The following is a 27,221-nucleotide window of genomic DNA, read 5'->3' as shown; positions in this document are numbered from 1 at the left end:
TGTGCAACTATTACTGTCATCCAGTTTTAGAACACTTCCATCCCTTAAAAAAGGTCCTGTGTGCCCATGTGCATAACTGATTAATCCTTGCTCCCAGAACCAGTCCACTACTCACCTGCTTCTGTGTCTATAATTTTGCTTTCTTTAGAAATCTCATATAAATGGAACCATAGTCTTATGTGTCTGGCTTCTTTAACTTATCGCAATGTTTAACAGTTCATCCATGTTGAACTACTGATGCGTACAATAACATGGATGAATATACCATATTTGTTTATAGACTGTATGAATTATATGGATATATCACATTTTGTTTACCCATTCATTTGGATTTTTTTTCGGTTTTGGGTTATTATGAATAATGCTGTTATAAACATTCATGTACAAGTCTGTGTGAACATATTTTTCATTTTGCTTGTGTAAATACCCAGGAGTGCAATTGTTGGGTCAAAATATGGTATGTATGTGTTTAACTTTTTAAAAACCAGACGGTTTCCTAAAGTGGCTGTACTATTTTGCATTTCCACCAGCAATGTATGGTGGTTCCAAGTTTCTCCATGTCCCTGCTAACACGTGGCATTATCAGTCTTTTTAATTTTAGCCATTCTGGTGAAGGCATAGCGGTATTGAACTTTTAAAACATCTTTGTTCACATATAATTCATATACTATAAACTTACCCAATCCACTGATTTTTAGTATATTCACAGAGTTATGCAATCATACATATTTATCCTTCTAATATCACACTGTCTTGGTTACTGCAGCTTTATAATGAGTTTTGAAACCCAAGAATCTAAATCCTACAAATTTGTTAGTCTTTTCTAAATTGCTTTAACTATATACTAGGCCCTATGGCTATTTTATGACCAGCTTGTCAATAACTACAAAAAAAGCCTGTTGGGATTTTGATAAAGATTGCATTAAATTTATAGATCAATTTGGAAAGAACTGCTATCTTAACAATATTGAGTCTTCCAATAATATATATATCCATTTATTTAGGACTTCTTTAATTTCTCTCAGCAAAGTTTTACAGTTTTCAGTACATAGGTCTTGAACTGCTTTTGTCACTGACTAATTGCCCCAAGGAACTCAAGGGAGGTTTTGGAAGCATTTAACTGTTTCTCCAAATTGGCTTTTTTTTTGTTATGTTGAGATGCAATCACCAACCACCCTGAACCAGACCGAGCCCTACTGCAAGAGCAGCACCTGCACAGATGGGCCAACGGAGCCTGCGCAAGCGAATGCCCATCTCTCCCTTTTGAATACTCATTCTCCATCCAAAATAAAAGGCCTCTGCTGTCCCACGCTTGAGGAGAGCCACGACTTTGGAAATGATTCCATGTGGTCTCCTATTTGCTGCAAATAAACTCTACTTTGTGCAACAACTACTTCTGGTGGAGAGTCTGATTTTAACTCACCAGGAAGCAAACCCACTTTGGTTTGGTGACACTTTTGCTAACTTTATTACTAAGTATTTAAATTTTATTGATGTTATTGTGAATGTATTTGTTTCCTTAATTTCATTTTCAAAGTGTTTGTTCCTAGCCTCCCTTCTTTTGAACAGATTCTTAATTTGATAGAACTCTGATGAACTAGATAAATACTCTCCCTTCACAACTAAAGATAAAAGCAGCTATCTCCCTGCAAAAATAAAGTTCAACCACACATTATGGGAATGGCCTCAAGAAGTTTAACTAATTTCTCTGAAGAAGAAAAATTTAATATACCCAAACCACAGTATTCTTGAGGATTTGAATGGATTAAAAAGGAAAAACCAACACTACTACTACTACCAGTGGTTCCCTAGCTATCAGGCATGTATTCAGCTGCCAATTCACCCTGGTGGGTCACAGGAGTGCAAGTCTCTTTAGACTGTTCATTGTATATGTTAATTGCAAACTGCCTTTATTACCTTTAACAATAAAGATAGAAAACTGGTATCTTCTACCCTTAAATCTCTGCCAAAATAATTTCTTCCATGGTTTTTTTTTTTTTTAAAGATTTTATTTATTTATTTTTCCCCCAAACTCCCAGTATATAGTTGTACGTCATAGTTGCACATCCTTCTAGTTGCCGTATGTGGGACGCGGCCCCAGCATGGCAGTAGAAGCGGTGCGTCGGTGCGTGCCCGGGATCCGAACCCGGGCAGCCAGCAGCAGAGCGTGCGCACTTAACCACTAAGCCACGGGGCCGGCCCTCTTCCATGCTTTTAGTTTGTATCTATTCTGCTCTGTGCTTGTTCAGAGCATATGTACAGATCTAAAGCTGTTGTTGTTGGCTCTGCCTTCGAGCAGAAATGAGATGTGTCCTTTTCATGACAGAGGGAACAAGTCACACTCTTTAATTCTTATTACCAAGAATACCCACATCTGTGATACTTACGACATACGGATTTCCTTTTGGTCAACCACAGAGATTACCAGTATTTAGTTAAATAACTTGCTTATTAAAGTTACTTGTCAGTGATTTTGAAATGTCTGTAATAAAGTTATTCATTCCTGCTGGGACTTTAAAAGAAACTGGAGCACTTTTACAAAACACTCAGGCTTGGGACCTAATCCAGACAACTGAGAGGATGAGGCTTGGCAAAAGTATTTTTTTAACTTTTCACTAAAGAATAGTGTACGTACAGAAAAGTGAACATCATAAACGTACAAATTTTATAAATATAGTTTTCATAAACTAAATACACCTGTGCAGCCAGCACTCAGATCAAGAAACAAAACATCACTAGCATTCCAGAAGACCCCTTTATGCTGTCTTCCAGGCAACTACTGGCCCCTCTGCCAAGGCACTATGTCAACACTCTTTTTAAAAGGCTCCTCAGGGATGGGCAATAGATGTTAGCTCAGGGCTGGTCTTCCTCGGCAAAAAGAGGAGGACTGGCATGGATCTTAGCGCAGGGCTGATCTTACTCACACACACACAAAAAAACCTATAAAAGGCTCCTCAGGTGATTCTAATCTTCAGCCAGAGCTGACTACTACCTCTTCCCCAGCCACAGAAGGTCTGAGATAACTGACCATCAAGAGAACTAACCCAATGAACATGCTTACCATTACGTCTTCTAGATTCTCTCAATACAGCCATGTCATCAGGGAAATCACCAGAAATTTAGCTCACATGCAAATTTTAGTCGAGCACTTATAAAAATGCCTATGTCAAAATGGCCACATTAAGAATTCTACATTTTTGGCAAACTTCTTTCAAAATCACTGCACACATGTTATTATTCAATGCCCTTTATTAGAATGATCAAGTTTCTTCTTCAAAGTCAAAGTTAGGGCAAGTTTTGCTCCTCTGATTGGCAAGTAACCTTTTATTAGAGAGACTTGTAAATTGTAACCCACCAAATTTCCTCTTTGATCAGGGCTGCCAGAAAGAACTAAAGTAGTTTTCCTTGGCCTAAGTTTTCTGACTTAATTCTAACTCCTAGACCTCAATAATAGTCCCATATTACTTATTTTTTCTTTTATCCTTTGTTTTAACCACTATCTGTAACGTTTGCAAGCCATCTCAAATCTTGAATATCCAGGCAAAATGTGTGAAAATTATTTATTCTTTTCTCATTGTTTCTGTTATTATAGCATCTAATAAAAAACTAGTCCAGATAAACACAGAGTTGACAAATTCCTTGTAATTAGCATATCCTACATTTGCTCGAGGGTTGTTATTTAAACTGAAAAATGATCTCAGTGAACTGTCATTAAAAAGGGAGAGGATTTGCACCTCTAAGGAGAAGACTGATTAGAGGAGAAACCAATAAAAAAATAAGGAAGTTGGCTGGCTTCCAAGAAGTTATTTTTAATTAATTGAAATTTCTGACTAAACAACACCTTCCTGTATCCCAAAATGCAGGGCAACAAAGTTCTACTGCTCAGCCTGGTCTAACGAACAGGGAATAGGGCTGGCAGTCAGGAGACTCTTGTTTAATCCTGTCTCTTTCAATCAAGAGATAAGTTTTGCTTTCAAAGCACCTGGGGATCTTGATTAAAAATGCAAATTATGCAAAAAAAAAAAAAAAGTAAGTTACAGTGGGTTTGGGGTGAGGCCTAAGAGTCCGCATTTCTACCAAGCTCTCAACTGATGCCATGGACCACACTCTGAGTAGCGAGACTAGATGCTTTTGGGTATCATGTAACCTTCCATGCATTAGATTTTATATCTGTAAAATGGAGGTAATACTACGTCACGTATGCTCAAACAAACGATACATATATAAAGTGATGTATTTACATTAAAGTGCCTGGATTCCTAAGGAAATATATAAAGTCCATGTATTATTATCATCTCCTTACCCTCCTAAGGGCCTTTTACTCCAAGCGATAACTAAAAAAAAAATGTGAAACAAGCATATTTTAAATACCCATGTGTATAAATTAATGTCTAAATTATTCAGCCTAGGAAACTCTGATTCTAAAGAGAACACTGATGCAGGAACACAAAATTACAAAACAACTACATATATTCATTGATTCAAATTAATGACCCTCTCTATACCAGCTCTTTGGATTGCCAGGAGGTACAGAAAATAGGCCTCCTATGTGGGTTCTTCCCTTAAGAGCACAATGGAGTTGAGGAGGAGCCAAGATATGCATTAAAATCATTAAACAAGATAATAGCTAATTAAGTATAAAAATAGCTGCAACAGGAAATCAAATGCTAAAAGAAAAGTCATCAATGTGACTAGAGGAGACAGAAAGAATTTATAAGAGGCAGGAATTCACGTGGCAGTGAAGAGCAAGACTACCGCAGTTAACTCCTAATTATTCTGCCTGCTTTCTTTGTTATCAGCCCACCTTTGCCCCCATCCCACTAGTCTATGCCTCACCAGCAGCCACAATGATCTTATTAAAATGTAAATCAGATCATTTCACTCCTCTGCTTAAAATCCTCCAATAGCTATTTAGAATGAAATGCAAACTCCTCACCAAGGCCTATAAAGCCCTAAATGATGTTTCCTTTACCTCTCTCTGCTTCATCACCTCCTACCACTTCCGTCCTGCATCTATTGGTTTTCTCAGCTCCAAACCCAACCTTGCACACTGTGCTTTGTGAAGGGGCTCTGCAAATGACCTTTCTTGCCAGCTGGCTTCCTGTTAGGTTCTGCCAGCAGGGGTCACTGTAGGGAAACTGGAGGCAGGGGAAACCTTCCTAATCTTCCACCCTGGGCAGCAGCAGGTTCAGTCTTCAGCTTCTTTTAGAACTCCCAGAATCAGCCTCATTATGCCTCCTGCAGCCTGGTGGGGTGTCTCCACAGAGATCTGAGCAACAGCTGCAGAAGGTCCCTCCTTCAACCTCTTTCCCAGCCCTGGGGGGATGGTTGTCAATTTCTGGTTAATTTCAACATACTCTTTTTTTGTTTTGTTTTGTTTTTCCCCTCTTGGAACTAATTCCTAAATTAAATTCCCACTCTTGAAGTATCTAATGGAATTTCAGTTTTACTGATTGGATTCTTTTTTTTTTTTTTTAATTTTTATTTATTTATTTATTTTCCCCCCAAAGTCCCAGTAGACAGTTGTATGTCACAGCTGCACATCCTTCTAGTTGCTGTATGTGGGACGTGGCCTCAGCATGGCCGGAGAAGCGGTGCGTCGGTGCGCGCCCAGGATCCGAACCCGGCCCGCCAGCAACGGAGCACGCGCACTTAACCGCTAAGCCATGGGGCCGGCCCTACTGATTGGATTCTGAATGACGTAGCCCCTCACTGCCTTCACCCCATCCACACTGAACATCTTTGTCCCTTGAATACCGAGCTTGTTTTCATCTCAGAGTCTTGGCAACCCTGTTTGCCTGAAGCTTCCTCCGTTCTTCACATGGCTGACCCAACTGCAGTTAGGTCTCTGTTCAACTGTCACCTCCTCAGAAAAGCCTCAAATGACCACCCTGTTTAAAAGCATCTCCTGGGCCGGCCCCGTGGCTTAGCGGTTAAGTGCGCGTGCTCCGCTGCTGGCGGCCCGGGGTTCGGATCCCAGGTGTGCACCGACGCACCGCTTCTCCAGCCATGCTGAGGCCGTGTCCCACATACAGCAACTAGAGGGATGTGCAACTATGACATACAACTATCTATTGGGGCTTTGGGGGAAAAAAATAAATAAATAAAAATTATAAAAGCATCTCCTAATGAGTCTTTATCCCCTTATCCTGCACTATTTTCTTCCCACCACTTACAACACTCTCAGTTGTATTTGTTTCTTTATTTGTTTAAATGTTTACGTAGTTCTGAAGGTAGAAGGGCTGAATTCCTTCTTAATTTTAATTTATAATTTAGAGCCTCCCTCCACCTATTTCCCAAAAGATCTAAAGTGCACAGGATTCAGTAAGAAGGTGGAGTGGCTGAGGAATGAGAAGGGACATGCCTAGTTTACAATGACAACCCAATAATCAAATGTAAAAATCTTGGGAATGGCTAAAAATAGAGAACAGGTTCCATAAATAATAATTTTGTGAAAATTGTACAGAACTTATTCCTTTTGCATTATAAATCTCTTCGTGACTGACCTGTGCAGCAGAGATCTTGGCCACTTGAATGATTTTTTCCATGGAAAGGTAGCTCTGTTGAGAGGGAGCAGGACCAATGGAATATGCTTCGTCTGCCTGTTTAAAAAATATTACATGTTTAAAAGACCACACAGCTAGTACACACTAGTACACCATATACAACTGCTGCAGGGTCATTTTATTATTACAGTCATGCGTCACTTAACAACAGGGATACATTCTGAGAAATGCGTTGTTAGGCGATTTCAGTGTCGTGCGAACATCAGAGTGTACTTACACAAACCTAGATGGTATAGTCTCCTGCACACCTAGGCTATATGGTACTAATCTTATGGGACCACTGTCGTATTTGCAGTCTGCTGACTGTGCGGTCTGATGTTGACTGAAATGTCATTAGACGGCGCCTGACTGTATAAATAAAAATGCTAGCTCCCCAAGAACAATGCAAGAATTGAGAAACAGAAGTACCAGCTCATGTCTATGTAATAAAAATAAGCCAGTTTGGAATCTTTTACATGAAGAGGATGCCAAAACTTGATTTTTATGTATAAATCACACACATTAGAGTGAAATTAAAGTGCCTGAGGTTAGAAAGCAACAGGCATTAGTCATGGTATTACTAGCAACAACAATAACCTTAAATGTATTTAATGTCTGAAATTTACAATTTGACAACAGAGACAAAATATACAACAGATGTATAGAGCAAGAAATAAAATTACAAAGTTTACTGACGTTTATATAATTATTAGAGTATGATGAGAATGCTCCTTCTATATACTTGTGAACTATTTTATACTGTCCCTTAAAACTCACTTTATCATAGCAGCCCTTGAAGCAGACCAGATAGAAGACATTCATAAATTCAAATATGTACTAAATGCCTACTATGTGCCACACTTTGAGGTGGGAACTGCCTGTACGGCAGTAAACAAGACAAATGTTCCTGTCTAGAGGGAGAGACGGACCTCAAATATACATTCACACACTTAATGACAACTGTGATAAAGGCCATGAAGGAAGAACAAAGGACATAACGCAGGTAAGAGGAAGACTGCTCAGGCCTGCGGGTGGTCAGGCAAAGGCTGGGAGGGAAGGTCAGAGAAGGCTCCTCCAGAATGATCAGGACTTGGCCAGGCAAATGGGTGGAGGGTGTGGAGTAGGGAAGAGGAATGGAGGTGGGGGCAAGCCTCCCAGGCAGAGAAAACAACATATATGCAGGTCTGAGGTGGGGAGAAACTGGCCCATTTGAGGGATGAGGAGGCTTGTGTGGCTGGAACACAGTGACCAAGGGGTCAAGGGACCGCAGACTCAGCCGGATAGATGAGAGGCAACAGATTTCAGAGGGCCTTGCGGGAGGCTAAAGCTTTGGATTTTATCCCAGGGAACACATAATGAGATTTTTTTTAAGTTTTCTTTTGTTTGTTTAATTTTTAATTCCACAAACATAAACCCATTCTTATTCTAAAGAATGTGAACAATAAAACAAAGGCAAAGGAGCCCTTTGGCACTGCCCCTTTCTCTTATTCCAAACCCCTTCCAGACATAACCACTATGATCAATTTGGGACATATTTTCCCCTACTCATACTCTTATTTATTCATATACATTTACACAAACACATATGGTTTTAGTTTTTGTTTTTACACAAATAGAATCAAACTATATAGAAATCTTCTGCAATTGCTTCTTTCATTAACAGTATGACTCGGGAGCTCTTTCCTTGCTAGGACACATGTCTACCTCATTTTTTATAACAATTGCATAATGTTCCACAGTATGGAGGTACCTGTGTTCATTTAATCATGCACCTCTTAATGCACATTTATGTCGTAATGGCAAAGAACTGGATGCCAGCAGCATTCCTGCATAGCCCTATTTGCACATACATGTGAGCATGTCTCTGGGAAGAGATCTAGGGGAATATTTGCAGGGTTGGGTTGAAGGATATGACATTTTTAATAGCTCCTGGTTAATCATCCCTTGAAACCGTGTCATCAATATACATTTCCATCAACATGCTAATTTCTTTTTTCTTTTTTTTTTTTTTTTTGGTGAAGATTAGCCCTGAGCTAACATCCGATGCCAATCCTCCTCTTTTTGCCTAGGAAGATTGGCCCTGGGCTAACATCCGTGCCCATCTTCCTCTACTTTATATGGGACACCACCACAGCACAGCTTGACAAGCGGTGCTTGGTGCGCGCCCAGGATCTGAACCTGCGAACCCTGGGCCGCCGAAGCAGAGCGCCTGCACTTAACTGCTATGCCACCGGGCCAGCCCCCAACATGCTAATTTCTAACGACATTAACCAACACTGAATACTATCCATCTTTTAAATTGCTAATCTGGTGGATCATAAAAAGGTTTAAAGCATTTAAAGCAGAGGAGTAACATGAAAAAGTTCTGATTTTAAACTATCAGTCTGGCTGAAATGGAGAAAATAGATTGTGGGACGGGGTCAAGAGTGGAAGGAGGGAGACCACTTAGGAGGCGACAGCATTGGACCAGGCAAGAGATGATAATGGCTTTGACTTAAGGTGCAGGTGGTAGAGGGCAGAAAGAAGAGGAAAGAAACGTTTGGGAAGTAGAATTAAGAGCATTTGATTGTCTAGATGGACGAGGGTGAAGGATGTAGAGTGGGAAGGAAGAGGGAGGGAGTTCAAAGACTCCCAGATCTCTGGAATTATTATTTTCATGCAATGGCGTTGCCATCTACTAGGTTACGAAAGTCTGTAAGAAAAAGCAGGTTCAGCACAGATGAAAGGTCACGAGTTCAATTTCAGACACATTAGTTTGGTACCTGTGACATATCCAGGTGGAGATGCAGATGTATATCCAGTTGGATATACCTGTACCATGCTCAAAAGAAAGTCTGAGCTAGAAAGAGAAATTTGGAAGTTTTTGGCAAAACCATAGGATTAAATAAAATGATCCAGAGTGAGAGTACACAATGAGAAAAGAAGAAAATGGAAGATTTTTGAAAAGGAGAGAGAAGGACTCCAGAGCACAGGCAGATGACTGGCCTGGGATGGGAAGAGGACGGAGGCAGAGGCAGGCAGATCAGCAGATTCTGCAGCAGGAAGATCACTTCTATTTTCTCCACGAAATTAAGTTCATCTGTTGAGGATAGGTGAGTAGAGGGAGAGTCAGAGGTTGGAATGGAGCACAACAGGTCCGAGATAGTCACTGCACAGAATGAGAAAGAAAAGTGGCTAGAGGGCCACACAGCCTACTGTGCACTGCCAAAAGCCCAGGTGAAGCTATGAATTTACGTTGTTGCCTGGAGTCTTGCTGTGGGCATGAAGAAGGCCAACAGTTCAATTCATCTATGGTTGGCTTTTGTCTGGTGGATAATAACTAGTAATAATCGATAACACCTACAAACCTCAGGGAAGTAGGGTCCTTTTAGTTATAATTTTCCAGTTAAGCCAAGGCTCTGGAACATTAAGTGACTTGTCTAACATCCCTTGGTCAGTAAGAGGTAGTTGCTAAGACTAGAATCTTCATCCTTTTCCTTGTACGTCAGGGATCTGGATATGTACCACTCAAAGTATATGGTCTGTGGATCAGTCACATTCTGTGAACTGTTTTCATCAATCCTTGGTGAGATAGGACCTTGCCTGTAAGTCAATTACACCACAAAGCACATGGCTTAGTTCAACTGGTATTATGTTTGGGAAATGTTCCCAAGAGCAATTATTAGCGAGCAGTTTGAACTTATCTACTTAAATACTGTTAACACTAGCAAAAATAAACTGTTAACATAGAGATCTAAAATACTGACACAATAACAAATACGATCACTTATAAAATTTGACTTCCAGTTTTTAACAACATACCATGTCTACATGCATGGAATTCCTGTCAGCCTCACTATAAACAGCCACGGACTGTACACCCATTTTTTTAGCTGTTCGCATCACCCTGCAGGCAATTTCTCCTCTGTTGGCAATAAGGACCTTGGTAATGTTTCGTCCTGTTTAAAACCATGAAAATCATACACAACTGTTACTGGGGAGCAAGGAATGAGAATATGAAATAAATATTCTATGATATTAACCAGCTGATAAACATTCATTTTGGTAAAATCAGCATAATAAAGCCTAAAATAACCATTTTAACTAATATTAGACAGTGCATTTCTTTTCACTGAAATTCACGATACCCTTATTAATATAAACTCTTAAATTACTCAGCTTTTTCAACTTAAAATAAAATTAAAAGATGCTTTGTTACGCCAAAGATCAAATTATAATAGCTAAAAAAAACCCCACAGAAAACCATCATAGTTAATAATAACTAATATTTAATAAGTACTTTCTATGCCCCATGTAGTCTGCTAAAGACTCAATCTGGACTTAAATCCTCACAATAATCCTATGAAGTAGATACTATTATTATTATCTCAATTTTAAAGATGAAGAAATTAAGATGGAAAGAGAGATTACTTTCCTGAAATTATACAGCTACAAGAAATGGTGAATCCAGGATCTGAACCCAGGTTAGCTTCACTCCAGAATTTGGGCTCTGAGACACTCTGCTCCACTGCCTCTATCCCTCTGAACACAGGGATGTGTGGTTCTCTTGCAATATAAATGACTATTGCCCCAGTTCACTGGCCTCAGTGCTATAACGACATGCTTTTGTATTACTATATAAAATGCACTTCCATCATCACACATGAAATAAATGTTCTTTGACAGTTTATAATAGTTATTTTTCTCGAAAAATAAGGTTTTATATAATTTAAAACAATGTTTTTCAATAAGGATCTATAGAGCCCAAGAGTTGTCACAGGGGCTGCTGGGATAAAGTATGCAAGTGTGTGCGTTGGGGAGGGCGGGGCTACACCCAATCAACCAGAAGTTACACTTTAATATGTTTTACAGTTGGAAATTCCATGTAAAATTTTATTTGAAATAAAGGTTCTGCTACCCAAAAGCACTGTTTTAAAGCACTGATTCAGACCATCATAGTTATGTTTTTCTAATTCAATACACTATAAGAGAGTCAAACAGACAAAAATAACTAATATAAAATGTTCTCAGTTATTTCCCTATATATTTTAGACTCAACAGCAAGAGAGATTTGACATAAAAGAGGTGAAATCCATGACTCAATACTTACTAAGAAATTATCATAAAAATCCAAAACTTCAAAAGTATATGAGAACTGATTCTATTCTACACAAATTAAATTTTGGGATTAAATATTTCCCTTTCTCAGTTCACAATTTGAAGCAAAGTCAAATAGTACAACAAAGACAGTCAGTACCTGTGGCTGTGGCATACTTCATGGTTCTTTGCTTCCAAGCCAATCGCCTATGAAATGAATCAAAATGGAATTATAATTAAACAGGATACACGAGATCAGTCATTGTTCTTTCAAAATAATCTCAATTTTTAAAAACTTGAAACCAAGTCCAGACAGCACCTGAGTTAAACCTTAAGGCTACAAAGTAACGGAATAAGACTTCCTTTGTGGAAAGAAAACTAATCTAGAAATCAGAAGTTACAGCTCTGGCTGTTCTCTCTGGCACTACGTGTCCTTGAATGGAACACTTCACCTGCTTGCTCCTGCGGCTATCACGTGACCACAGGGTCAAAGATGACGAGAAAGGCAAGGCAATTCAAGATCATCCAGTTCAGCTTTTACAAACTCTTTTGACTAGAATCCCCAGTAAAAGCTGTATCTGACTTCACAACCGGGTATACACACGAAACAGAAGTTTCACAAAAGAAGACTTCCTCTGCATTTCGATACTTTCTGTTCTATTCCATGTTATTAAACAAAATATGCTGGTCAAGCTACAGTTTGAAAAATACCGATCTAATCCAACCCTCTGACAAGACAGGTTTGAACAATTCAGCCCAGAGAAGTAGAGGGAAGGAGCCGCACGGGGACAGCAGAAAGAACGCTGGCTGTGGAGCCAAAGAGGCCCCCACCGACCAGATGCGGGGGACCCCAGCAAGTCAGCTTACATCAGTGTTTCTCAGTCTTTTCTCCATTATCCATCCCTAATGAGAAAACTTAAATACTAAGGAATGAGATTTTGTAGGAGAGATTGAGCTGTGAAGGGCCACAAACCATGCTAATATCTAAGATGTTTCACTCTCTAGAACTAGTTTTTGCTTTACAACTCAGGATTCAGTGTCTTCACACGAGAGAGGAGACTACAAGAGGTGATCCTGAAGATACTTCTCAGTTGTAAAGTATACAATTTTACTCTGAGTCCTTGTATTAATAAGAAATGGAGAAACATATTTGAGGTGTCTTAACTCGGTAGACATACAATTAACAACTAGACATACACTTAACTAGTTTTAACACTTGTTTGAGGTGTCTTAACTAGTTAGAAGTCCTTTAAGGTCTAAAACTATTTTTAAGTTTCGTGATACCTATTGATACAATAATTTAATACTGAAACTTTACCCAAGAGCTGACAGAAGGCAGGCCAGATTCACTTTGGGAATAAAAGTATAATACCTATTAGGTGTCAGCTAAAACGAATATACTGGGAAACTAAGAAATCGCATAAGCAATTCCACCTTAGTCTTTTCCATCCACATACGGAAGATCTGGCAAAACTATGCTTAAAACTACTAACCATTTTAGATCCTTTACAAAGCAGGAGACAAAAAGGATAAACGATGTACATTAGATACTCTGTAACTATGTATGTATGTGTACATACTTAGTATGTATATAACTATGTAACTGAACAGGACTAGTATTTCACCAGGGCAGAGATGCTGGAGGCGGGATTACTTTGGTGGATCTATACACTCATTGCCGTGACTGATGGACACTCAGTCAGATGTTGCCATCCATGAAGGGCTGGTGGGAAGACCTACAGCCTTGGTACTTGAGTTCCACAAGACGGCTTCTCAGGAGGCTACTGCTTTCCCACATCTTTCCAATTCAGCTGTCCTCACTTTCTTGATCGTTAAGGAGGGGGATCAACTTTCCTGATCTTTATAAGGTATTTTGTAGTTCACAGCATCTTCCCGTCACACTCTTCAGATAGGTTTCTGATTAAGATTCAAGGCCTGTCCTGGGCAGATGTGTCTATAAAATGGATGCTTCTTGGTAAATCCAGCTTAAGACTCTAAATTTCAAGGCCACTGCTGACCTAAAATTTTCTTCTGCCATTTTCTAGTGAAGACAGACAACCACACATACATACCACTTATCTATAATCGTATATCCCAACAATGTTCTGATTGGCCTATTCCATTTTTCACCATTATCTAAGCTACAACTTAAAACAATGGATTAAAAAACAAGGTTAGGGCCAGCACGGTGGCACAAGCGGTTAAGTGCGCACGCTCCACTGCGGCGGCCCGGGGTTCCCTGGTTCAGATCCTGGGCGCACACTGACGCACCACTTGTCAGGCCATGCTGCGGCGGCGTCCCATATAAAGTGGAGGAAGATGGGCATGGATGTTAGCCCAGGGCCAGTCTCCTTCAGCAAAAAAGAGGATTGGCAGATGTTAGCACAAGGCTGATCCTCCTCACAAAAAAAAAAAAAAAGATTAAGAAGTTGCTTCCATGAGATAATTCTACCCTGATTCAAAGTCACTTCTACACCAGCTTATTCTCATTTCTAAAATTCCACCACTAGAGATTCTTATCTCTGTGTTACTAGAGAATCACGATACAACACAAAATGTAAAGAGCCTCTATACTGATAAAATTTTAAATTCTATATGCCATCAACAACCCTAACACTTTCCAGGGTGACAGCTACTTGAGAACAGTTCTATACACAACAGCTAAGATGTGACAGGAAGAGGGAAGAAAGAGAAAATGTATCTGCGTAGTACGCTGAAGAGCCTGGAAACCTAACAAAAGAAAAATCTGGAGAAAGAGAAAAGCTCTAGCATTGTTGTCACTAATTGTCTTATTTCGCTCTGGGGCAAGTCCTACAATTAAGTAACTGAAAATCAAAGGCATCTACAATAGCTTGTGGAAAATAAAAGAAGACAAAAAACTTGATCTAAATGGTTGAATACGCAAAGACTACATCTATGGATTGATTCATAGGCACCAGATTCTGTTTAAGCCTCTTTCCATATTTTTATTCATTTAATTCGCGCAACCCAAGGTGCTAGTATTATGTCTGTACATACTAGTATCATCACCTCCTCCTAGGTCAGGAAATTGAAGCATAGACATATTAAGTAACCTGCCCAAGGTTGCTCACACACCTAGTGAGTAGCAAAGCTGAGACCTCCTGCCTTCTGACTGCAGTATCTGCGCCCTTCAGCACCAAGCTATACTGTCTTTTCAGAGCGATGGAGGAAGATGATGATGATGAAGCAAAGGAAGATAAAGAAGCCTGCTACCTGGAAGCCTGAGGCTGTCTTCACTGTCAAACTTATCACTGAGGCTTACAGCTCAAAATTTGAAACTGATCTGGAGTCAGGTTAGCTAAAGACATCTGACAGCTTTGTTCAAACCTGCATACAGAGCTTTTGACAAAATAACTTCTCAACCCTCTGGAAGGTAAATTTGCTTCTGTTAACTTGATTCATTCCAAAAATGAGAAAGAACTCCAAGAGTCTTGCTCTGAACTGGACACCTGATGGGGGACAGTCGAACCAAAAGGAGCTTGAGGGCGTCCTGGCTCCATTTCTTAACACCGACGTAACCTTGGGCAAGTCGCTGACCCCTCTGGGCTTCACCAGAACCGGCACTGTAACAACGCTCCCCACACAGGGAAGGCAGGGAGCGCACAAAGCAAACTGTTAGCAGCTGTACAGCGTTATTCGAGCCCCTACGGCGAGGGGAGCGCGGAGACGGTAGGCCCAGCTCCACTCCTCCCCCCACGTCTCATAAATGGAAAAATAGAGGCAAACGGAGGGCTGAAGGGTGCATGGGGGGAAGGGAGAAGAAAAGGAAGGGCTGGGTGTGGGGACGTCTCCCTCTCGATGCCGAGACTGAAAGCAGACCACACGCAAGGGGCCGGCTCTTCCTTCTGCCCTCTCCTCCTCCCCCTCGACCCTCGGCCCCTCCGCACCTCTCCGGCGCGCACGAGTCCACGTCAGACACTGATCCACCGCCCCTCCACCCACGGTTACCTCGGCGGCAGCACCAGGCTCGGGACACGCTGCCACCGGTTCCTCTCCGCCGCCACCAGCAGCACCGACACCGCAGAGGCCGCCGCCATGCCCCTGCAGCCCCGCGGCTCTCGGACTCCCAGGCACCACAGCTGCGTCCCACACACGCAACACCTTTCTTCCGTCCCGTCAAGTCTCTTGTCCTCCGCCGGCCACCGTCCAGGTCAAAACCAAGCAATGGGCGGATCCTAGAGCGGTGGGGGCGTCTCCGTCAACACCAATCAAAGAACAGAGCAGAGATTTGGGGGCGGCGATTGGCCAATCGGGCCGCGTGCCCACGGAGGTATGGTCCTGGCGCCTCCGCACCTTGGGCTCGGCGCCCACTCGCGGAGGGGTCGCCTCTCACCTCAGCCGCGTTAGGCCCCATGGTCCTGGATCGCTGTTTCTTCCCTTGGCCCGCAGGGTTCCTTCGTTTTTGTCGGGCTTCAGGGAGAAGAGCCGCGTGATCTTTATCAGTAAAGCTGCCAGGAAGTGAGGGAGGCGGAGTTATGGGGGAAAAGTCAAATAGAGTAAGATACAAAATTTTCTAGTGTTCTCAAAAATGAAAAAAAATAAACTAATATAAGATAACTAAACTAAAATAAAAATGTTATAACCTCCTGAGCTTTTAAAAAAGTGTTTCAATTGACTATTGGGAAAAAGAGAAGTCAAAACCAAAATTGCAGAATATCTAGAAAATAAAGATACTGAAAACACTACATGTAGATGCTTATTTGATGTAGCTAAAGCAGGGCCCATAGGAAAATTCATAGAGAAAGTATATATATATATATATATATTTTTTTTTTTTGTGAGGAAGATCAGCCCTGAGCTAACATCTGTGCTAATCCTCCTCTTTTTGCTGAGGAAGACCAGCTCTGAGCTAACATCTATTGCCAATCCTCCTCCTTTTTTTTTCCCCCAAAGCCCCAGTAGATAGTTGTATGTCATAGTTGCACATCCTTCTAGTTGCTGTATGTGGGACGTGGCCTCAGCATGGCCAGAGAAGCGGTGCGTTGGTGCGTGCCCGGGATCCGAACCTGGGCCGCCAGTAGCGGAGCGCGCGCACTTAACCGCTAAGCCACGGCCGGCCCCATAGAGAAAGTGTATTAAACATCCAATTCAAGGCTAGAAAAAAATACAAAAAAAAGAAAATAATAAATAAACATAGGGAGTGTAAAATAAAGAAATTAGTAGAGATAAAAGAATAAATTAATGAACTAAGAAAACTAATATCAAAGGACTAATAAATCCAGGGGTTTAGGAAAAACTAATAAAATAGTTAACTAATCTAATCATAATAAAGGGGGAGAAATGAACACAGGCCATGGTAAAAAACATAAGTAGGAAAAAAATCTCAGATATAGAAAACAAATTATAGATTTGTAAGAGGCTAATTTTGCTCAACTTTAAGCAAATAACCTGAAAACCTGGATGAAATGGATGATGTTACAAGACAATACAATTTACCAAAATAGATCCTGGAAGAGATAGAAAATCTAGTCAAGCCATTACCATACAAGAACTAGAGAATGTTGTTATCAGAGAACTCTCTTGCTTCCTACCCTCACTTCCACCTTCACCTCCACCCCCAAAGCAGGTGACCCACATTGTCTCACAAGAAATTCCCCCCAAATGGTAAAGAGTAGTTGACTCTAGTGCTATTATTCTGTCCCAGAGCACAGAAACAATGGAAATCATCCTAATTCTTTATATGAAGTAAGCATAACATGGATACTAAAATCTAACAAAGATAGTGCATGGGTGCACACACATACACACAACTATAGTCCAATTTCACTTATGAATATCAATGAAAAAATCCCAAATAAGTTTTCAACTAAAATATACAGTAGCATATGAAAAGAATAATACACTGTGACCAAGTAAGGTTTATTCCAGAAATATGATGATTCAACATTAATTAATATAATTGATTAATTAATCTTATTAATAGTTTAAAAGAGAAAAAATCATCGTATTCATAGATGCTTAACAGGTCTTTGATAAAATTCAACATTCATCCTAGATTTTAAGACTTAATCATTCAAGCAGTGGTATTGGAACAAGTGGCTAGCCCTCTGGGGAAAAAATATTGAATCTCTACTCACTCTTCATATCTAACACCAAAATAAGTTCTAAATATATTTAAAAGATTAACTATAAAAGATGAAAGCATAAAAGTGCCAAAAGATATCATGGGAGATCGTAGAATAGGGAAAGTTTTTCTGAGAGTAACACAATACTCAGAAACTATAACAGGAAAAGGATAAATCCAACTATATAAAAAATTTTTAAAAATCTGCACAGCCAAACATACATATAGAAAAGGGCAAACCGGAAACTGGGAATAATTTTATATCTTATTACAAATGAAGGGCTACTTTTCTTAATACCTAAATAACTCCTACAAATCAATAAGAAAAAAGATCTATAATACAAGAGAAAATTGTCAAATATGAGGAGACCAATGGACAGAATAGAGAGCCCAGTAATAAACCCACAAATATACAATCAACTTGTCTTTCACAAGGGTGCCAAGGACACACAGTGGGCAAGGATAGTCTTTTCCATACACAGTGGTGGTAAAACTGGATATCTGCATGCAAAAGAATGACACTGGACCCCTGTCTTACACCACTAGAAGAAAACATAGGGAAAAAGCTCTCTGATATTGGTCTTAGCAATGATTTTTTAGATATGACACCAAAAGCAAAGCCAACAAAAGCAAAAATAAACAAGTGGGACTACATCAGGCTAAAAAGCTTCTGCACAGCAATGGAAACAATTAACAAAATGAAAAGGCAACCTACAGAATGGGAGAAAATATTTGCAAACCGTATCTCTGATAACAGGTTAATATTTAAAATATATAAGGAATTCGTACAACTCAATAGCAAAAACCAAATAATCCAATTAAAAAATTGACAAAGGACCTGAATAGACATTTTTCCAAAGACATACAAATGGCCAACAGGTACATGAAAAGGTGCTCAGCATCACTAATCATTGGGAAATGCAAATCAAAACCACAATGAGATATCACCTCACATTTGATAGAGTGGCTATTATCAAAAAGATAACAAAAGATAAGTGTTGGTGAGGATGTGGAGAAAAGAGAACCCTTGTGCACTGTCGATGGAAATGTAAATTGGTGCAGCTACTATAGAAAACAGTATGGAGGTTCCTCAAAATTAAAAATAGAACCACCATATGATCCAGCAATTCCACTTCTGGGTATACATCCAAAGGAAACAAAATCAGTATCTCAAAGTGATATCTGCACTCCCATGTCATTGCAGTATTATTTGCAGTAGCCAAGATATGGAAACAACTTAAGTGTCCATCAATGGATGAATGGATAAAGAAGATGTGTGTGTGTGTGTGTGTATATATATAGAATATATATATACACTGAATATATAGAATATTATTCAGCCATGAGAGAGAAAGAAATCCTGCCATTTGCAACAACATGGATGAATCTGCAGGACGTTATGCCAAGGGGAATTAGTTAGACAGAAAAAGACAAATACTGTATGATCTCACTTATATGTGGAATCTGAAAAAAAGAAAAGTCAAAGTCATAGAAACAGAGTAGAATTGTGGTTATCAGGAGCTGATGGGTGGGGGAAATGGAGATGGAGAGATGCTGGTCAAAGCGTACAAACTTTCAGTTATAAGATGAATAAGTTCTGGGGATCTAATGTACAGCATGATGACTATAGTTAATAATACTGTATTGTATATTTGTAATTTGCTAAGAGAGTAGATTTTAAGTGTTCTCACCACACACACAGAAAAGGTAACTATGTGACGTGATGGGTATGTTAATTAACCTGATTGTGGTAATCATTTCATAATGGATACGTACACTAAATCATCACATTGTACACTTTAAATATATACAATTTTATGTTTATACATCTATAAAGCTGGGGGTGGGGAGGAACTAACAAGTATAAAGAAAAAAAAGAATATGAGAGTTCAAAGAATATGAAATATAAACAAATATAAAAGGCATTTAACCTCATATCAAATCAAAGAAATACAAATTAAAACTATAATGACGTACCATACTTCACCTATCACATTAGCAAATATCAAAAAATTTAACTACACACTGTAATTAGTGAGAATATTATTGAGAGTAAAAATGGGCACAACCATTACTCAGAGTACTTTGGCAATATTTATCAAAATTGCAAATTCACAAACTCTGACCTAGCACTGCTATTTCTTGGAATTCACCTAAAGGTATACTCAGAGATGTTTGAAATGATGGCTGATTAAGGAAATTTATTGTAGTATTATTGGAAATAGTAAACTGATTAAAAGAGACTGGTTAAATAAATGTACATATATATATATAAATGTACATATATATATATAGGATTACTATGCAGCTGCTAAAAAAGAATGAGACAGCGTGTATGTGCTCATATATTAAGATATATTGATGAGTGAAAAAACAATGTGCATAATTGTGATTATTATTCCATCATTTGTGTAAAAATAGGAGAAAGAAAACACATATGCTTATGTATGCAGAGATATCCTCTAAGAAAGAAAGGCTGTTGGCTCCAGGACAGGAATAGGATGGAGACTAACTTTTTAGTATATACCCTTTCGCATCTATTGAATTTGGTAACACAAGCCTGTATTAGCTATTCCAAAATACATAATTGTGTGTGTGTGTGTGTGTGTGTGTGTGAGAAAGATTAGCCTTGAGTTAACATCTGTTGCCAACCCTCTTTTTGCTGAGGAAGCCTGGCCCTGGGCTAACATCCGTGTCCATCTTCCTCTACTTCATATGGGACGCCGCCACAGCATGGCTTGACAAGTGGTGTGTGGGTCCGCACCTGGGATCTGAACCAGCAAACTCCAAGCCACTGAAGTGCAGAGTGTGAACTTAACCACTACACCACCGGGCCAGCCCCCAAAATACATAATTTTTAAACATTTTGTTTTGATATAACTTTCAGACTTACAGAAAAGCTACAAGAATAATACCTTTCACCCAGATTTCTCAGATGTTTATATTTTACCACATTTGCTTTACCTGCCTTTTTCTGTCCATATACACACTCATATATATACAGACACATATGTACGAACACACACACACACATACACACTCACACCCGCATGTACTCACAATTCTTTTGGAACCAATTGCAGGTAAGTTGCAGACATGATGCCCTTTTTTATTCCTGACTACTTCAGTATGTATTTCCTACAACAAGGAGATTCGCTTACCTATCCACAGAACAATGATCAAAATTGAGGAATCAATATTGATAAAATACTGTTATTTATTTTACAGACCTGATTCAAATTTCACCAGTTGTTCCAATGATGCCTTTTACAGCAAAAGAAAACCCTGTATTACACATCGCATTGAGTTATCGTATCACTTAATCTGGAATGGTTACTCAGTTTTTCTCAAATTCTCATGCTGCTGACATTTTTGAAGAGTGCAGGCCACTTGTTTTGTAGAATACCCCTCAATTTCAGTTCATCTGATATTTCCTTGTGCCTCAATTTAGATTATGCCTTTTAGGCAGGAATACCACGGAAGTGATGTTGTGTCCTTCTCGGTGCACCATACCAGGAGGTACACACAATGTCAGTGGGTCCCATGATGGTGTGTTAACTTTATTGCTTGGTTAAGGTGGTGTTTGCCAGGTTTCTTCACTATAAATAGGTTTTTTTAACATTGCAAATGATTTGTCTCTGAGAGGTAGAATTATGGTTGGTTTTCCATCACTCCTCCTCACCATTATTTCTTAACACTTTTCTGTAGTTTGCAAAGTTGTACAAGGAACGGATATGACTTTAACCATAAGTAATGTTTAAATCTGATTAAAACAAATATGAGGAGGGCTGGCCCCGTGGCTTGGCGATTGGGTGTGCGCGCTCCACTACTGGCGGCCCGGGTTCGGATCTGGGCGCGCACTGGCACACCGCTTGTTCAGCCATGCTGAGGCGGCGTCCCACATACAGCAACCAGAAGGATCTGCAACTATGACATACGGCTATCTGCTGAGGCTTTGGGGAGAAGAAGGGGAAAAAAAGGAAGAAGATTGGCAACAAATGTTGGCTCAGGGCCAGTCTTCCTCAGCAAAAATAAAAAAGAGGAGGATTGGCATGGATGTTAGCTCAGAGCTGATCTTCCTCACACACACACACACACAAAAACAAAACAAATATGAGGAGAAGGGGTGGAAGTGGAGGCACAAAGATGGACGCTGTTGTGCTGTGCTCTCTGTAACTCGATCCATTGGTACTGTTTGGAACAGGCATGATTATCTCCAATTTTGGGGGTGAGGGCAATTATTATATTTACCCACTGTCTTCTCATTTGCTCCAACAGAAGTGTAGAGCAGCCCTGTAGCCTCTTGGGTGTTCATTAGGTATATCTAGGATAAAACTAGGGCACAAAGGGACGACCCATTATGGCATTATAGGATTTTGAAATGCTTCTTAATGGCAATAAAGAAGATTAAATATGTATTATTTCATCAGGACTGCCATTTACCCGTATACTTTTGGGCAAATTAGATGCAATTTTCTCTTTCTCCTGGCAGAGGCAGATCCAGGACAGTGCACACAGCATGTTGATGGAGTGCAGGGCTGGCTGGATTTCAGTCACCACAAACCCCCTCAGAATCCCAGTGCAGTGCACAGCCTGCATAACCATACACAGCAGCCCTGTGTGTACATTATCTCATAAGGTTGTTGCAAAGATTAAATGTTATATCAAATGACCTTGGCAAACTGTGAAATGCTATATACATGTGAGTTACTCTCAGGCTTGTCACAGGTCCAGGACAGCTATCAACCTGGACTTCTCATTCAAAAAAGGTCTGAAATGTAGACCCTCTCCAAATGAAGTCATCCATACAGTCACAGCAATACAGTGATCAGAATGACAGAAATTTGAACCTGTGCCTCGGTGCTGGACCACACTCCCTACAGTTCACCATGGATTAACATTTTGTTTATAGCTTGTAATTATCTTGTGAATAGCCATAATTTTGCACTATAATTTTCATGTTAAAAGTGTTATTTTGTTACATGTCTAAAAAATAGAAGTGCTCTAGGTCTCTCTAGACTTCTGAAAATCCATTTAGTGAAATAGAGCAAGGCTCAGTAGTACTGAAAGCAAATTTACACCAGTGCAGTTTTCCAATACCTAAAAAAGGCTATGACATTTTCCTCATCATCAATCTCATCATTTGATTTAACCTCTATGATCTCGTCAATCCTACAAATTTCTTATGATTCCCCATATCAGTTAGGATGTTGTTGCCTGTAAGTCGCAGACCACTCAACTAAAAATGAAGACACCTTGTTATCTCCTATGATAAGGATAGAAGGTAGGCTGTTTCCATTACTAGTTAACTCAGTAGCTCAAATAGCATCAAGGATGTAGACAAGAGCTTTCCATCTTGTTTTGCCATTCTCAGTGAGTGTCACAGGAAGGCTGCAGTGGTTCCTGCCATCACAGCAAACACCACATCCAGCAAAGAAAGGATATTTTATCACATGCATCTGGATTTTTCTCCTCTGGTTTTAAAAACGTTTTATTACAGAAAAATTTTAACATTTACAAATGAAGATAGAATTATATAATAAACCCCTGCTCCCATTACCTGGTTTCAACAATAATCAACTCATATTTAGTCCTTTGCATCTATATACCACCCACTACCACCTCCTACCAGATTATTTTGAAGCAAACTCCAACCATCATTTCATTTCATCCAGAAATATTTCAATATGTGTATATCCCAAAGTAATAACTCTTTAAAAAAAAAGCACGACCCAAATATCATAATCATATCTACAAATTTAGCAATAATTGCTTAATATTATCAAATATAGTTAGTGTTCAAGTTTCTCTAATTGTTTTATAAGTATTTTTCTTTTCTTTTTAAAAAAATTTTTAAGATTAATTTTTGCAGTTTGTTTGAACGAGCTTACAGAAAATGTCCACACTTCAGAGTTGGTTGATACATTTCTTATGTATCTATGTATATATAGACCTATAGTCTATTATGAGACTATAGGTCCCTCAGTCTCAATTTTAAATCCCTTGACTATTTTTTTATTTAAAGAATTCAGATTGTTTGTTCTACAGTTCCCTGAAGTTTGAACTTTGCTGGTTGCATCCTCTTGGTGCTTTTAACATGGTCGTCTGTCCTTGGCATTTCATGTAGATTTGTAGTTGAACCAGCCAGGCCCAGCTGACTCGATTGACTGCAGGTGCCTGAGTGAACCTGGCCAATATTAGAAGAACAGCCCGCCCAACCCAGGCCATACAGCTGATCTACAGAATCATGAACTAAATAAATCGTTGTTTTTTTAAGCTAAGTTTTGGAGCAATGTGTTACACAGCCAAAGGTAAAACTGATACACAGAATGTGCACTTCCCTGGTGGACTTCCTTTACTCAACATAATGTCTTTGAATTTCATTTATGTTGTGTGTATTTTGATACACAATAATACCACAATTTGTTTATCCATTCTCCTGAAGATGGATATTGGATTATTTCCAGTTTGGGATGGTTATGAATGAAGCTGCTATGAGTATTTTTTCTCACCTCTTTCTGTGGACATATATACTCATTTTTCATGCATATATACCCAGTTGTCAAATTTCTGTGTAATAGGACAGAGGCTCATGGTCCGGCCTCCTGTTTTTGTAAATGAAGTTTAGTGGGATATAGCCATGCCTGTTTGCTTATGTGTTGTCTATGGCTGCTTTCACGCTACAACAGCAGAGCGGAGTAGTTGCATAGAAACTGTCTGGCTCACAAAATCTAAAATATTTGCTATCTTGCTCTTTACAGAGAAGTTTGCCAAGCCCTGGGATAGTTATACGTTTAATTTTATAAGAAACTGCTGAAAAGTTTTTCTAAAATGGTTTTATCATTTTATTCTCCTACCAGCAATAAATGGCGGTTCCTCATCGAGACTTAGTATTGCTAATCTTTTTAATTTTAGCCATTTTGGAGGTTGTGGAACAGTATCTCATTGTGGTTTTAATTTGCAATAGCTAGACTGGCCTTGGTAAGTGGGAGACCATGCTGTTGGGTCCATACGTAGCCTCTGTCTCTGCTACCGTGTTCATTCCATTTAGATGCCCATTGTGCAAATTCTGGCGTGGCCTATGACAAAGGCTAGCTAACTTGACTGGCTGAATCATCTTGTCATCTTGGTTGTTCAGTGACTCTTTCACAGTGGATACTTTCTGGTAGACATTAACATGATGGAAAAATCTCCACACTTCATGCCTACTCTAATATGTCATCCACAGGCCGCTCTCCCAGACCTCCTTGTCTCTGATCTTCCAGCCCTTTTCTTTCTAGACCCTTGACCAGATGACCAGACCACTGCACTGTCCAGGAATCAGGGTATTTTCTCACCCCGGGCCACTTTTCCTTCCCACACAAAGTAGATGACCAGTGCCTGCTCACTGCTGTGTCCGTTGGGAAGGTTTTTCTTCCCTGCTGTCTTTCAGGGCCACTTCTGAATGTGGCTATAATGCAGCCGCTGTCCAGTTTTCGTCTGCACCCACGTACCAAGCCAACCAATCTGTAAACCAATTTGAGCTTTCCCCCTTTTTCAACTGGTTATATGCCCCCTTCCCCCACATAGGTGCAAGCCATGGGAGGGGCACTGGTGCAACTCTGGTGGGTGACATAGGGGTCTGGGCCATGCAGCCTATTCATGCTGTCTGGACCTGCTAGGGCTTCATCCTGGATGCACCATTTCCATCTTATCATTTACTACTGCTAGACTCTTCTGACTTTTTTACTTAGTGGATTTGACAGAATCCAGCTCAAAATGGGCAATTCTGGATATATGCTCACTTAGTGTCCCAAAGTCAAGTGTTCCAGGGCCCAGTAACATGCCAAGCACTGTTTCTCAAAGGGCATATATTTCTTTGTTGCAAATGGCATGGCCTTGGCCTTGCTCCCAAATGCCTGGGACCTGTGTTATGATTCTCCCACTGGAGTTTGCCAAAAATTCCATACTGTAACTTCTCCCACCACCAACACCTCCAACACCATACAGTCTGCCTGACTGTGTGGCTCAAGCAGCAGGGCTGATTGCACTGTGGCCCGGAGTTACTTTACTGCCCTTTCCTGCTCTGACCCTACTCAAAACTGATAGCTTTCTCTATGTCACCTGGTAAATGGGCGAGAGGAATTTTTCTAGCCTCTAGTGGAATGTTGCCTCTAGAACCTAAAAAGACCTACCTGGCTCTTTCTTTGTAGAAAGAATGCAAAATGCAAAACATTTGTATTTTATTTTGTTTTTTTTTTTTTGAGGAAGATTGGCCCTGAGCTAACATCTGTTGCCAATCTTCCTCTTATTCTTTTTTCTCCCCAAAGCCCCAGTACATATTTGTATATCCTAGTTGTAGATCCTTCTAGTTCTTCTATGTGGGACGCCACCTCAGCATGGCCAGATGAGTGGTTGAGTAGGTCCGTGCCCAGGATCCGAACCGGTGAACCCCAGGCCGCCAAAGCAGAACGCGTGAACTTAACTGCTGTTCCACTGGGCTAGCCCCTGTATTTTATTTTGGAGGGGATATTCTAGCATGCCTCTGACCCCCCGGGTCCCTAAAAACTTCACTGAAGCAGTCAATCCCTAAATCTTCATAGGGCTGATTTTCCACTTCCGGGAACACGTGTCTTACAAGGCCTCCAGCCTGCTAACCACTCTGTACTTATCCTGTCTGATTAGAACGATGTCATCAATGCAACGGTGCAGTATGGTGTCCCGTGGGATGTCTGTGTGGTCCAGATCTCTTGGATTACATTATGACAGAGGACAGGAGAGTTAACAAATCCCAAGGCAAAGCTATAAATGAATATTGTAGAGCAATGGGACAATAACCAGCCTTCATGGAAAGGCAAGTCAGCCTGAGCAGCAGCTGGTCCATAGCCTGTCAGCACCAGGGGTTGAGAGGCTGCTCTCCTGGGGACGTGTTACACCTGGAGCAGAGTTGGAAGCAGACTGGAAAGGGCCCAGCTCTCATTACCCTTTGTATGGATTCCTGCTAAGCCAATTTTCTTAGTGTGAATACTGGAATTTATTTACCTGAGTTCCCCCAAAAAGTAAACTAGTAATTCCATAGTGTGTACCTTGACAATGGACATGGGTAGCCAGCATCCAAGATAGTCCCCATCGATTTCTGCCTTTCCTAGTATTCACGCCCTTGTGTAGTCCCCTCCCACATTGTACCAGGGGTGGTCTGTGTGACCAATAGAATACAGCAGAAGTGATGGTATGTCACTCCTGTGATTGGGTGGTCACCCTCTCTCTATCGGACCACTTGCCCTGGGGAAAGCCAACTGTTATGTTGTTAGCCTCCCTATGGGTATGCCACATGGTGTGAACTTGGAAGCAGATCCTTCAGCCCCAGGTGAACCTTCAGATGACTGTAGTTCTGGCCAACAGCTTAACTGCCACCTGGTGAGAGACCTTGAGCCAGAACCATCCAGCTAAGCTGTTCCCAGATTTCTGACCCTCAGAAACTGTGTGAGATAATACGTTTGTTGTTTTAAGCTTCTACATTTGGGGGTAATGTGTTG

The 27,221-nt window shown here is 40.2% G+C and overlaps 1 protein-coding gene across 1 annotated transcript in view; it reads right to left on the bottom strand.

The window, feature by feature from the left end:
* The window catches only part of MCCC1 (methylcrotonyl-CoA carboxylase subunit 1), a 56,769-nt gene extending 41,014 nt beyond the window's left edge, over nucleotides 1–15,755 (bottom strand). Inside the window, exons 1-4 of the mRNA XM_058556276.1 lie at nucleotides 15,591–15,755; nucleotides 11,782–11,828; nucleotides 10,347–10,483; nucleotides 6,507–6,602 (exon numbers count right to left, since the gene is read on the bottom strand). Coding sequence (XP_058412259.1) covers nucleotides 6,507–6,602; nucleotides 10,347–10,483; nucleotides 11,782–11,828; nucleotides 15,591–15,679 — 369 coding nt within the window. The 5' untranslated portion in view covers nucleotides 15,680–15,755. The remainder of the gene's footprint in view (nucleotides 1–6,506; nucleotides 6,603–10,346; nucleotides 10,484–11,781; nucleotides 11,829–15,590) is intronic.
* Nucleotides 15,756–27,221: the final 11,466 nt, after the last annotated feature.

Source organism: Diceros bicornis, chromosome 15 (assembly GCF_020826845.1).
Source record: "Diceros bicornis minor isolate mBicDic1 chromosome 15, mDicBic1.mat.cur, whole genome shotgun sequence".
Taxonomy (NCBI): domain Eukaryota; kingdom Metazoa; phylum Chordata; class Mammalia; order Perissodactyla; family Rhinocerotidae; genus Diceros; species Diceros bicornis.
Note: the sequence above shows the minus strand (reverse complement) of the source record. Positions and strands in the feature narration are given on the sequence as shown.